The 14,575-nt window shown below is 41.7% G+C and overlaps 1 protein-coding gene across 1 annotated transcript in view; it reads right to left on the reverse strand.

The window, feature by feature from the left end:
• Positions 1-2,398: 2,398 nt before the first annotated feature.
• SYT10 (synaptotagmin 10) overlaps positions 2,399-14,575 on the reverse strand; it is a 63,672-nt gene continuing 51,495 nt past the window's right edge. The window contains exons 4-7 of the mRNA XM_066590844.1: positions 11,766-11,886; positions 5,450-5,621; positions 5,147-5,276; positions 2,399-2,470 (exon numbers count right to left, since the gene is read on the reverse strand). Of these exons, the coding sequence (XP_066446941.1) occupies positions 2,399-2,470; positions 5,147-5,276; positions 5,450-5,621; positions 11,766-11,886 (495 nt within the window). The remainder of the gene's footprint in view (positions 2,471-5,146; positions 5,277-5,449; positions 5,622-11,765; positions 11,887-14,575) is intronic.

The raw sequence follows: 14,575 nt of genomic DNA on the forward strand, positions 1-14,575 counted from the left end.
GCAGGGGGGGGAGGCTGGAAGAGCCCAGGAGCAGGAACTGAGCTCCCGCCCCCTCTCTGCCTCCTCTCCGCCCCTCTGCACTATTTGCAATGAGAGGAAGCGGAACGGGGGCGGGGATAAGTTTTGGGAATTAGCCCCGCCCCCGTTCTGCCTCTCCCCATTGCAAATAGTGCAGAGGGGTGGAGAGGAGGCAGAGAGGGGGCGGGAGCTGAGTTTCTGCTCCTGGGCTCTTCCAGCCTCCCCCCCCCTGCACATGAGGGCAACGTATATCGGCTCGGCGTGAAAACCGAGCCGATATACGTTCGTGTGAACGCACCCTCAAAATAAGGATATTTGAAAGATGCCTTGATTAAACCTTAAAGTGGATGTCCAGGACTTTTACTATTGATGACCTATCCATAGAATAGGTTATCAGTAGTTTATCGGCAGAGGTCCACTACTTGGCATCCCTGCCAATCAATTGATTGCTAGGTCCACTGCCAGTACAGACAGCGCTGAAAGCAGACAGCATGTGCAGTGGCTTGGTTTGGTACTACAGGCACAGCCCACATAGAATTCACGGGAAGCTGTGCGTGCAATACCAGACTGGACTACTGCAATATGGACAATGCTATCTGGGTTCAGCGGGCCCATCACCACAGCTGGTCAGCACGGAGTCCGACACGAGGACCCCTGCCAATCAACTACTGATGACTTATCCTGAGGAGAGGTCATCAATAGTAACAGTCCTGGACAAACCCTCTAATAGGATACTCAATGAGTCAATATGGTACTTAGCACCAAAAATGCACCCCAATTTCCTCAACGGTTTGAAATATTTTGCAAATAGAGGTGTCATGTGAGGCTTCGTATATTTATACCAACTATTTCCTCTAACACCGACACCTGAACTCTCAGCTGTACTCACTGGTAGAAGGCTCATGAAGAGATCATTTAGTGCACTCACACAATCACATTTTCTAGGGCATCTGGTAGATGCCCTAAAATCAAGCGGGCCTATCCTTGCCCTTAAAAGGACTATTCTCGGTTGTTTTATGTACATACCTTAGTTACTGTGTACTAAAAAGCTATTACTAAAGGGGTTTTCTGGGGAGATACTATTGATGACCTGTCCTCAAGATAGGTTATCAATAGTTAATTGCCAGGGACCCACCACTCGAGATCCCCTGAGATCAGCTGATCGCCCGGCTTGCTGTCATTAAAGTAGGGCCAGATGTCACCGGGAACGGGAGCAGAAATGTCAGACCAGCTTCATTCCCATTTAAATCAATGGGAGCTGAAGCCTCTTATCACACTTCTCCGTTTAACTAAGGTCTCGAGGGTGGAAGTGACAGAAGTGCAATAGCTAGCTTCAGCTCCCACTGATTTCAGTGGGAGTGAAGCCACGTATGTCACTTTCACTCTTGTACTCTATAACGATATCAGGCCCCACTGCACTAACAGTATATTGAGTGATTAGCTGATCGCCGGGAATCCGGAGCACCAGTTCCCTGGTGAGTAACTATTGATGACTTACGCTAAGGATAGATCATCAATAGTTTTTGACGGAAAACCCCTTTAAGCCTAATTGACATAAAACTCCTTTACTTATATTGCCTTAACTACTAAAGTCGAATCTTAAGCATATGATCAAAAAATGTTTGGAATACATTTAGCTTTTTTTCCCCTTTCCTAACTATAATCCCGTATTTTGATTCTGAGAGAAAAATTGAATTTCAAAATTAAAAATGTCTACAAAGAAACATCAAATACAAACTCTAACTAAACATTTCTCCTGAGCCCAGCCCTTATAGTGATGAATGGAAATATGCAACAAAATTATGTAAATAACGATATGCATAATTTAGTGCTTTGTAAGCTGTCATCTAAATGTTTTTTTTTTAATTTTTAGGCATTTATTTCACTTCGCATAAGATTCGAAGGGAGTTTATTTAAAGGCTGAACTCTCATTCAATGCAGTCAAAGTTTTACTGCTGGTTTAATATTAAGCTCCACTAGATGTGAGAAGAATGGTAAAATTGGGCGAAGCCCTACACCCACAATGCACTGCTACCTCTGCAGGCGTCATGTTGTTTGGTCACACAGTTAAGCTACCGATATATAAAACAACATAGAAATACTACTCCTGAGTGCGTTTGTGTCAAGTACAACACATTTCAGGGAGACCCACCACATGGAATAACATAAGTGCCCTCACGGTTCTTGTGTTGGCATCAGATCCAGTTTCCTTCTTCTACTTGTACCACAGGGACAGCTAATGCCTCCTACTGGAGACGTTGAGTGTTGCCACGTTGCACAGTAAACTCATTTCTGATTGGTTGCTGTACAACATGCTCCTTGACACGGTCACGTGTGTATTAGGCAAGTGGTTGACATGTAAGATCTCATACCAGCTGTTCTAAGGTGTCAAAGGAGGCTTTGGAGAAGAACAAGATCCTTGACTGTCAAAACTGGTTGCTCTACCAGGCATCTAGGAATATAAAATGTATTAAACAGATTTTTTTTTTAACTTTTTTTTGCATTTTTTATGTAAATCCACAAAGCTTTTTCCAAGAAAATCTAAAAAGTAAAAATATCTAAGCATACATAATTTTTTTCTATTATCCAGTTCTATCCGTGGCCACATACTCTTTGTTGGGTCCTGAGAGAAGCAAAGTTACAACAGCTATTTTCTAACAGTTATTTTGTCACAGAGTCGTCCATACAGAGTCGAGTCACATTATTATGACCTGTATCACCGAGGGAACCACTAAATAATACTAAAATATAACTTTTATTATTTCAAAATTAAAAATATTTACAATAAGAGCGTGGTCAAATCTTAGATAGATGTTGTGCCTATAGTGACCACAAGGCACAATATATTTAGAATATGCTCCTTGGATAAATAGGAAAATTCATAGACTGTACTGACATATACAGGTTACTCGGTCTCAATACCACCATAAATAGTCACTTAGTACATATATACTGTATATCACCAGCTTAGTACACTATTTTCTTTTTTCCACACATATATATAGGTATATTTTAAGGTAGTGGCTATAAGGGTATACTTAACCTACCCGGCCACTCTATGGTGTACCATTCACTGGTATCTGTTTCACATATTGAATATACAATATTCTATTACCAGTGTGTGGAAAAAAGAAAATAGTGTACTAAGCTGGTGATATACAGTATATATGTACTAAGTGACTATTTATGGTGGTATTGAGACCGAGTAACCTGTATATGTCAGTACAGTCTATGAATTTTCCTATTTATCCAAGGAGCATATTCTAAATATATTGTGCCTTGTGGTCACTATAGGCACAACATCTATCTAAGATTTGACCACGCTCTTATTGTAAATATTTTTAATTTTGAAATAATAAAAGTTATATTTTAGTATTATTTAGTGGTTCCCTCGGTGATACATTTTTTTCCCCTTAGGGGACTTTCTCTGTCTCGGTGACTAACATTATTATGACCACCAGCTAATATCCAGAGCAACTGCTGTGTGTCGTACGGACAGTAGATGGGCTAGGAGTAACTGAATAAGCTGTGGTAGGTTGTCTCAGGTAGCTGGAGCCAAGCTTACTGCAGTGCATTCCACAGTTGCTAAAGGGTGTGTTGGGGAGGATCCATAGAGGGAACACGACGATCGAAGTGATCCCATAGATGCTCAGTTGGGTTCAAGTGTGAGGAATGAAGGGGCCAGAGAAGTACTTGGAAGTCTTGGTCATACTCTTCCAACCACTGTCGGACATTTTTAGCCGGGTGACATGTCACATTATCTTGCTAGAAGATCCCCTCTGCCCCATGGAAGACAAACAGCAGATATGGTTGTACATGATCTGGAAGGATGAATTCATACCCAAATCGGTTCAGAGTGCCTTCCACATGGATGAGTGGCCCAGAAAATACCACAATAAACATTCCCAGACCATATTGCTCCCGCCACCAGCTTCTGTTCTTCCAGCCATGGTTGCAGGGTGCTTGTTCTCGGCTTCCATGCCAACGTCCAACAATTCGATGAAGCAGAAAACGTGACTCATCGAAGAAGGCAACCCCCTGCCAATTAGAGGTGGTCCAATTTCGATACTGCCGTACAAATTAAAACCTCTTCTTTTGATGCACCTTTGTTAGCATAGATGCAGTGACCATCTGTCTGCTTTGGAGCCCTATATGCAGTAGGGTTAACTGAACTGTTGTTTTTAAAACACATCTGGTAGCCCCCGGCTCATTTTCATGGTAAGCTGCTCCACTGTACCGTATTTGTCGGCCCTCGTGCACCCTCGTAGCCAACATTCAGCTGTCACATCAATGGTTCATGGTGCTCCGTAGCTTCCACGGCTGTTATTCCCAGTGGTGCCATTTGTCCACTCAAGATACACTTTCAATGTTTGAGAAATACCCCCACCCTTGGCCCGAAAGCCAATAATCATCCCTTTTGCAACTCTGATAAATCACCCCTTTTACTCCAGACAACAATGAATGATATGTGAGCAGACAGCCTATCGCACATCTTATCACACTCAGCAAGTCAGCACACAACACATCACTTCCTTTATGGGCTACATGCTACCAATGTAGAAAGTAGGAGGTGGTCATAATAATATGCAGTAATTTATATTGCTCCTCCACCTACATTCTACACTGAATTCACTGCAGTGCCTGAACTACGCAGAGGGAAATATGGAAAACACAAGATCTTTTGTATAGTTTTATATAATTTGCAGGTGTTCCTCCCATTAACCATGGCAACCAATTAGATTCCAGGTCACATTTTTCAGAGGCCATTTTGAAAAATAAAGGGAACAATCTGATTGGTTGCTATAGGCATCAATTGCAGTTTTCCTTGAACTAGTTTTGATCTATTTTCCCTACTGCATTTCAGGTGTTACCAACAAAATGTGGTTTCAGTAAATTGCAAAAAGTTGTGAGCTGACTTTTTGGCTTGCTACTTGTTGACAGGGAAATGGTGGTGCCAATTGGAGTAATGTAGTTTTTTTTACTGTGGTTCATGGGCAATGCTGTTGTTGCCATGGAGCCAATGCCTTCAGCAACTAGTTGGACTACACCATTTGTATCACCAAATTCAACAAAATAAAAAGATCAAATGGTATAATGCGTCACAGATAATTATGTGATGTTTCGTTACCTCCACTAATGCGTGCCAGTGGGTAATTGGTTTTCTAGGATATGCCAACATCTCGTTCCAGTGATCTCTGCCAAGCCCCTCAGCATCCACTCCAGTTCTGCACACTCCGATGACTTCATTGTGTCCCACTCTGTGAGGAAAATCTCAGTTAGGTAAATTTGTCAAAATAATGAAAATTTATGGAGTGAAATTTATCCTTCTCGGACAAATCCTCCGAAACCGACGCACAAAACAAAGGATTACAGGAGATTTCTGGAAATAAAAATGAAATATCCCTCCACTTTAAGTGACGAGGCCGAGTACCTATCATAATCCATGACAGCTATGGAGAGGCTGACTTGGTCCATGTTCTCCGGAGGAATGTCAAATATGATAGCCTCATTGTAGACTGGATTTAATGTGTTCTTTTTTGTGGTAGTTTTGCGTTTCTTCAGTCTGCGGCCATCACACATTAGTGATACCTTCACATAAGGATCTAGAAGGAGAATGAGACATTAATACAGAAACACAAAAAGAAAGTCAAACTATTAACAACCACTTGACCAGGAGTATGTATGTTTGTGTGTAGGTGCTTCCCATGCTCCACCCTTGGTGATGTCATCGTTCCACCCCTTGTGACATCATCACAGGTCCTACAACATATATAAAGCACAGAGCCTGACCGACAGAAGAACAACAAAGTTAGGTATTTTGAAAGGGGAGGACAAAAATAACAAAATGGGAATACAACTAAGCCGTTATTATCTCAGACACAACTCAGCAGTCCTGACAGAAGACACCGACCTACCGCCACCATAGAGATCTAGTGAGCTAAAGAACCTGCAGTGATGTCACTACTGTGGGAGGAGCCATTCTGTAGTTTGGTAAAAGAGATCTGCTTGGTTGAAGAACCTGCGGTGACATTACTGCTGTCGGAGTAGCCAATGTGCAGTTTGGTAGAAAGTACTGTATGATCAGTAAGTGAGCCCCCAAAAAAGAAAGAGAGAGAGAGAGAGCATGCGCCAGTCTTAAGTCTTTTCCACACAAGGCCCAGCGCAGAAGTACTCTTCTTTTCTCAATTGTTCACGCCCAAGCGTCCTGAAGTCTGGGACCGCTGAGTGGAGGTACATGCCTACAATTGTCACACACACAGGCGTCCTAAAGTCTGGGATCGCTGTGTGGAGGTACTCATCTTCAAGTCTGTCTGTATATATATATATATATATATATATATATATATATATATATATATATATATATATATATATTATATATATATGTCTCATTTTACCTGCACTCGGAATACTGCTTATCTTTGCCTTGTATTGTTGGAGTTGTTAGCAAGCAAAGTTATTCCAGGCCCTAACAGTTCCCGGGGACCTGAGGTACTATACTCCTGTCTGTGGCTCGTTTATTTCCTCGCCAATGTTCATGCCGGTGGGTGCCAGAATGGTGGCGTCACTCGTGACAATCCCCACATCTGTTCTCCTGTTTGTTGGGCATCCCAATGCCGGGGTTGTCTGGAAGAGGCCCAGCGCTGCCCTGGCCTTGGCTGCATGCGTCCCTCCGGAAGGGAGCGTGGTAAGTGCCACCGTGACTAGCCAGCATCTTGCCCTCCCAGCTCTTCAGCATATGCCATGTGTCTGGGGTCACCCTACAGGACACTGCACATCAACATCACTGTGTTTATTATGCAAGGGCATTGAGAAACACGCAGCACAAATTGAAGATCCGCCAGAGTCAGTTACAGTAGAGTCGGGCCCCATTCGAGATTATATGTAGACATTGCCATTTCTGAATGTCACAGAAGAAGGTAAGAAGTAAACAGGTTACTTCCATGACGGAGGAGCTGAAGTGAACGTAGTCCTGAGTGGCTGCAGCGTTCAGGCTGATTTAACATAGGCGAACTTTTGAAGTTACTGATAGAAGGTCTTCATGTTCTTTTCATCCAGAATTTGTGTAATTGCATATCAAATTGATTACAAAAATTGCTGTCACTTGTTTGGACCTTTTCAGAATGATTCAAAGTCATTTCAGCACCCTCTTGGCCCCTCGAATGGTAATCGGATGCAGGAGTATTATGTAATCAGGTCCTATTGTCCAGGTTGTATTCAGCTGAAATGTCGGAGGTAAGTTTTCCTTTTAATCAATTATCTGCTGCCATTTCAGAGACCTGGCCTCCCACACTTGCAGCTCCATTGCTTCACCCGAGGTCTGCTTGTCTACTGTGCACTAGCTGCTGGAACGCTTGCCCTGGCTGCATGCACAATAACCAGATGTGTCTTGTTTGCCCCTGGAATAACATGTTAATAATCAGAGGGAGAATATATATATATTTTTTTTTTCCCTCTCAACAGTGCCCTGCACCCCCCTTAGTGAAGCAGCTTGGCCGCTCTGATTGCTGCGTTAAGTTCAGCCTCAGCCACTACAGTAACCTGGCAGTGGTAGAAGAGAGAGAGGGGGACAGGTTGTTGCGAGCGCTGGAGAGGAACCTCTGCGTCCTGCATGATGTCAGTGGTGACTCAGCTAGTGTTTCATCTCTGGGAAGAATCAGCCCCATAATAGGGCAGTGAATGCAAGGCTAAGCCCTGCCCCCCTCCTAAAGGTCTGAGAACCTCCTTGGTGCCACACGTGCCATATAAAATCTGTGAACTGCGCCACAGCAAGGATGAAGTACCACCAGAAGAAATCAGAACAGCGGTTCTTAAAGTGGCGGAGGCCTTATTTCAGGGCAGCCGCAAAGCAGGAGAGAGGCTATCAGGGTCAAATGCCCGGAGTCTGGCTGAAAGAGGTGGAACAAGCCACATCCACAGAATCAAGGGCCTAAGAGCTGGATCACCTAGAATGACTCACCGTGTGGAAGGGGAGGGAGTCCCCCTTCCCTCATGGGACTTGGTCACGGAAAAAGACGAGCTGCAGGATTCGTAAGAGACCTGGGAGTTAAAGGAAAATGTAAAGAGGGTGAAGGAGCTCCCTGCTGCTCCAGCAGAGAGTGAACGGCAGAGGCCATTTATTCAGGCGCTTTGTGTGCCAGAAGATAAGCCACACCCCCTTGTCAGAAAACCAGGCTGCTCTGAACGCTGTAGAAGCTCTGCTGCAGTCATGCAGTTGGTAATGTGGCTAGTGCATCACCAGCCCTGAAGATCTTTGACAGTTGGTGATGCTGATGAAAATGAAGCAGAATAAAGTGAAGGCCATTATAAGAGCCCATCGAAGGATGGTGCAGCATGCAAGAGAGTTCTGCTGCAATCATGGTGCAGTGCACAAGCAAGTACAAGAGGACCATGCATTGGGGCCCAGGAGCTTCAAGTTATGCCTCTGCATTAAGGGGTTAAGAGACGTTGGGAGACCCCAAGATAAACTTTTGCACCCGGGCTTATGAGCCTTTAGCTACGCCCAAATGTCACCTGCATTGCATATTTAACAGAAAGTGGCAAAACTAGAAAGGGAACAAAAGGCAATGAAATGGCTAAAGGAAGGGAAGGAGAGAGAAGGGAAGGGAGAGATACAGAAAAAGGAGTAAGGGAAAGAAAATGAAAAAAAAGCACATGGGGTGAGAAGTAGAGGAAAAAGGAAAAAAAAAGAGAAAGATCTGAGCTTAAAGGAATGTAACAAAAGGGGGAAGGGTATCATTTGTCTTTAGGGAGAGCACCTACAAGGTGTGAGAAGACTTAAGGCCATCCAAGCTCCTCTGGGAAATATGCAAATGAAAGATGGAACAATACCTTTACATTGCCACCTATTGGAAGGCAGCATTTTGGCTAGTCAATGTCAGACCTTTTAATAAGCCTTGTAATAATGACAGGGAATTGTAAGCCAAAAACAGAATAGTCTCCAGAAGGAAGAGATAACCATGTACAGAAAGCTATTTTGGAGTGATTGCCCTAATCAGTGTTCAGTAGGTTTCTGGCTTGGCTAGTGAGAGGATATACATTTGGGTCGGGAAGGATATGGTTTTTTTTTAAGGAGAGCACCTAGAAGGTGTGAGAAGACTTATAGGGCCACCCATGCTCCTCTGGGAAATATGTGAGGAGGCAGATAATATAAGAAATGAGAAAAGAAATAGAAAAGATGAAAGATGGTTTGGGGTAAAAGAAGGAACATATAATGAAAGAAAAGGAAAGGGTAAAAAGGAAGGAATTGGGGGAAACAGTAAGGGATGAAGAGAAGAATGTAAGGGAGGAGAAAATATGAGAAAATGGGAAAAAATTGAATGGGACAGATAGAAAGGGGTTGGGAAGAAAGGAAAAGGGAAGGGAAAGATAATGGGAGGACAGCAAGGGGAAAATGAACAAAGGAAATAGATAAATGGAGAGAAGGAAAGCGTACAAACAGAAGACTGTATGGAAAAGGAAAGGAAAAGCTGCAAAGAAAAGAATGTATGATATATGTTGCTTAAGAAAGGTACTGAGGGTTGGTCACCTGCAGAGCAATTAAGACTTTTTTTAATATAGCAACTTATCATTTAACTTAAGAACTGCTAACCAGACTATAACAAGGTTGTTGACCCATTATTTGGATTTTAGTTGTTTTAACAAGAGTTGGCGGGACTATAGCCCCATTTAGACACAATGATTATCGCTCAAAATTTGCTCAAAAGACATCTTTGTGCCTAAATGTGCCCATCTTTCAGTTTTCTGCCGAATGATAGTTTTCAGTTCTCCTTGAAAACCATCCTTCAGCAGAACAGCTGATAAGCAGGACTGCATGCTGTGTTCTGCCAGCTGAGATCTGATAACAGCTGATAACATTATTACTGCTGTTCTCATTTCTTACCCTCACAGCTGATAAGCAGGACTGCAGGCTGTGACTGCTGTCCATGGTGTTGAATTCTGCATAGGGATTCCTTGGCTGAATAATACAGCTAATTACAGAGCTCAGACCTCCAGCTGAGTTTTGTGACAGCTCCTAGAAGCTCATTTGCATGCAAATGAAACTAATAAGTACTAATAACAATTAGTGCCTATTAGTACTTTCATGTAAAACGATCGCTGATCTTTCAATCTTTTGAAAGATATCTGTGTGTGTAAATGGTCCTTATCAGTCATAACCGATTTGAATATCAAATGACAGCTAGTTCAGTGTTCCCCAACTCCAGTCCTCAGAGACTGCCAACAGATCATGTTTTCAGGATTTCCTCAGTATTGCACAGGTGATGTAATTATTGTTGGTGCTTCAAACATTGCATAGGTGTTCTTACTATAGGATATCCTGAAAACATGACCTGTTGGTGGTCCATTAGGACTGGAGTTAGGGACCCCTGAGCTAGTTAATCCTGTGATTCCTGCTGGAACGGGTCCACAAGAAGTAGCAGTTAACACTGCAATCTTCACTGAAGTGGCTGGAACAACAAACAACAGCTAGTTAATACTGTTATTCCCGTTGGAACAGGTGTCACAATAAGTAGGGGTCACCCCCCTTCCTGAAGTGGATGGTACGATAAGTAACTACCAGCCAATTGGAGTGCCAAAGCACAAGTACAATCTGCTAAGCTCTGAAGTAGTCATGAAACGCAGATGCAAAGCACTTGCCAAATAGCAAAGAGATAGTGCTGGTAGTAAGTGCCAGTGTCCGGTATTTCTGATTCTGTTTGTATCCAAATAGGTGGAACATCTAGAAATATGTATTTCTTATCTAGTTATTTCACAAAAAACGGGTGGATTATCGCATGGGTCCCCCATGGCGTAAAATAACAAAACAGCTGATACCGCTCCCTGCTTGTCTCCCACTGGTAGCCCCGGGTCTCCTGGCTGACATCATCTTTACAGGCTGCGGTCAGCATTAGCCATCTCCAAACAAGCTGCTGCAGCCAATGACAACTCTCAGCAATTACTGCCGTCATTGGCTGCAGCAGCAGGCTTATGGGATATCACAGGCTGACTGCAGCCTGTAAGAAAACAGCGGAGACACGGGTAGCGTTATCAGCTATTTTGTTATTTTACGCCATGGGGGACCTGTTGAGAGGCACTTTATATAACTTGGACAATAACTTGGAAGATACCTTGAGAACCACTTTCTTTTTTCCAAAGAGAAAAATGTAAGGAAAGGGTAGAAGGGGGAAGCAAAAGTCGCAAAAAGAAGAATGTAAGGACAGGAGAAGGAAAGGGTGGAAGGGAGAAGTAAATGGTACAAAGAGTGGAATGTAAGCAAGCGGGAAGTAAAGGGTGCCAAGGGAAGAATGTATGCAAAGGAAAAAGAAAGAAAAAGGAAAGGAAATAAACAAGAAAAGAAAATGAAATAGAAAGAGAAAGGAAATAGAAAAGAAAATGATAGGATGCATAGAAGAATGTAAGGAAAGGGCGGTAGGGTCAAAAAGAGAGGAATGTATGTAAAGGAAAGGAAATAGACAAGAAAAGGAAAGGATGCATAGAAGAATGGAAAGAAATGAGAAAAAGGTTGCAAAGAGAAGAATGTACAGGAAGGGAAAGGAAAGGGGAGCAGACGATCATGCAAGTGGAAAAAGGAAGGGCTAGGAATGGGAAAGAAAGTACAAAAGTAAAGTAATAGAAAGGAAAAAGAGTAGAATTGACACGACATGAACTCACAAAACATTTTTAATCTGGATCCTGTCACTACAGAGCAGAAGTTAATAACAGCGATCATCATTTTGCTTTATAAGACATTTTCACGAGTGACATACCTGATGATCCTGTGATGTCCATTGCCTTCAGGTTCCGACACTTGATAACAGTTAGAGTCATCCTTCCAGCGGTGGGCAGATAGCAGAGGGAATACATGATCTCTCCAAGGTCAACACTTTCCTAAAAAAAATAAAGCCAAAAAGAAGAAAACATGAACACTGGGCAGAATACGCTGGTGACAATAACATATCCCATTCATCAATGCTTCTATCCCGATATACAAGACCCAATCAAGACAATGAGAAGAAACGGTCACTATCGCCCTCTTCATATGGGCTGTTCATACTGTAATTTTATAAATATTCAAAAAAGTCTATGAAATGTAGAGGGCGCTGTCTTTACTGTAATACTGAAAAATTAATCTGTTCAAAAACTGTAAAAAAAAGTCAAAAAAAAATTTATAATTATAAAAACCCAACACATCAGTCAAGTCAATCTGAAAACAAAAAAATGTTTGTACATCTTCAGTTCCCTCAAAAATAAGCAAGTAGTTTTCTTTTCTTCAAAAGAAGTCCTTGAGGGTAAAGCTAGCCATATATTTTAGATCGCTGTTGGCTGAATGTTTGGTCAAGCATGCATGTGTTCTGAATGGAGAAGGGAGGGTAAAAAGTTGTAAAACAGCAGCTTATCTCTCCAAGAACAAAAGTACGGGCTATATTAATATCCAACTGACCAATACTTTTGTCCAACAACTCTCATCGGCAGAGAATCTTGAGGCTGCCATACACATTAGATATTGGACTAATCCCATTGGAATTGCCGAGCTCAGCTGACATTAATCTAACGTTTATTGCCTATTTAAAGGTGTTTTCTAGTTGTAAACTACTGATGGCCTAGCCTCAGGATAGGCTATCAATAGTAAAATCGGTGGGAGTTCTATCGACTGTTCACCAGGCCGATGTGCTTTTGCGCCAAGCTGATTTCTTTAGGAAGCAGACAGCTCCATTTTCACTGTAGTGGCCAGGCTTGGTATTACAGGTTTTCATTGAACTGAATGGCCTGTAATACCAAACCTGGCCACTATAGTGAGTAGAGAGCTGTCCATTTCCTCTGTGCACAAGTGCAGCAGCCAAGCAAACAGCTGATCAGCCAGGTGGTAGACCCTAGCCAATTTACTATTGATGGACTATCCTGTAGTTTATAACTGTGCAACCTTTGTAAGATAGTACGCAACAGTCCTAACAAAATAGAGCTGCTATGTATAAGGTCATATTTTTGGTTTATGGGTTTCTTGCTGATGCACTTGAAACAAAAACATCAGTGGCGGTCCTTCCAGACGTCTACCATGATGACTCTGATGAGATTAAATATAAGTAAAATTGAAAAAAAAACACTCCTTTTACCAGACATGCACTGCTTACTTTTCTCCTTGCTATACAATTAAACATATAATCCTGACAACCTGATAGAATGCCCACTGGTATGAAGGTGAAATTAAGCAAAATGCTAATCAACGGTCTTCTTCACCATTCATTCAGCTAACAGCAGCAATCAGTAAATCCACTAACTCCTAACGCAGTGTGATTGAATGGGGAGTCATGGCTGCAAATATTACATTATCTATGTATAAAATGTTTACTAGGGTATAAACATGTAGGAGGGATGTTCAGAATAAAAAGGGATCCTATGTAAATCCTAAAGAAAAGCTGGGCACGAAAAATAGGAATCTATCTATCTATCTAACCTTGAACCTCAGAAAATCAAAAAAAAAAAAGCTCATAAAGGGGTTGAACCAGGATCACAAGTTCTTCTCTGTTCACAGGATAGAGGATGGCTTGCTGATTGGTAGGGGTCTTACTGCTGAGACCCCTACAGATTCTGAAAATGAAGGTCACGTGCCCCATCTGTCTGGCACTGCAGGGGTCGCTTCTTTCCCCGCAGTGACTTCAGCATGAAAGCAGAACTGGCCAGGCATGCACGGTGAGCACTCCATTCATTTCAGTGGAGCTGAAAAAAGTGAGTAGAGCGACATTGTTCTTGCACAACCAGTGCTCTATTCAATCTCCTCCTCACTTCAGTAGGTGCAGTAAGTCCGCAGTGATGAGGACGGGGGACATGGAAACTCCGTTTTCGGGATCGGTGGGAATCTCAGTGGTGAGACCCCCACCAATCAACACATTATTCTCTATCCTGTGGATAGAGGATAGATGGTGATCATGGGACAACCCTTTTAAGACATAAATCTTAAAAAATATACCGTATATTAAATCAAAATAAAAAATTGAATTCTAAAAAAAAAAATAATGGGAAATCGGAATTTAATTTTACAAATATAATTATTTTTCTTTAATTCTTAAATTAAACCTTAAAAGTATGTAATCAAATAAAAAAAATCTAAAAATATAGTAGAAATAAAATGAATAAAATATTTTAAAAAACAAACAAATAAAAAACAGCCTAAAGCACTTAAAAGAAGTAAATCTAAAAAACTAAACACTACTAAATCATCTAAAAAATCTAAGCAAATAAATATTATTAAAAAATAATGTGTTTAAAAAAATGTATATAAAAATGGATTATACTTTATATATAAAAGATGTATTTATCTCAATTGCTAGTAAAAGACACATTACAATCTAAACAGTCAGCCAGTACTACATAAGGATTTGGGACATACAACCTGAATTCTCAGATGCTACTGTGATACAATTTGAGTTATGTGATTTTTTTTCTTTTTTCTACTGATGATCACAAAAATTGCAACCATTTTGAATTCTTCTGATTGTGGTGCAACATTTTTAACTCATTAGAAATCCTTAAGGTCAGGCGCTACTTCTGGCATTACTAAACATTTTAGTATGATTCATTG

This window comes from Eleutherodactylus coqui, chromosome 2, assembly GCF_035609145.1.
Source record: "Eleutherodactylus coqui strain aEleCoq1 chromosome 2, aEleCoq1.hap1, whole genome shotgun sequence".
NCBI lineage: Eukaryota > Metazoa > Chordata > Amphibia > Anura > Eleutherodactylidae > Eleutherodactylus > Eleutherodactylus coqui.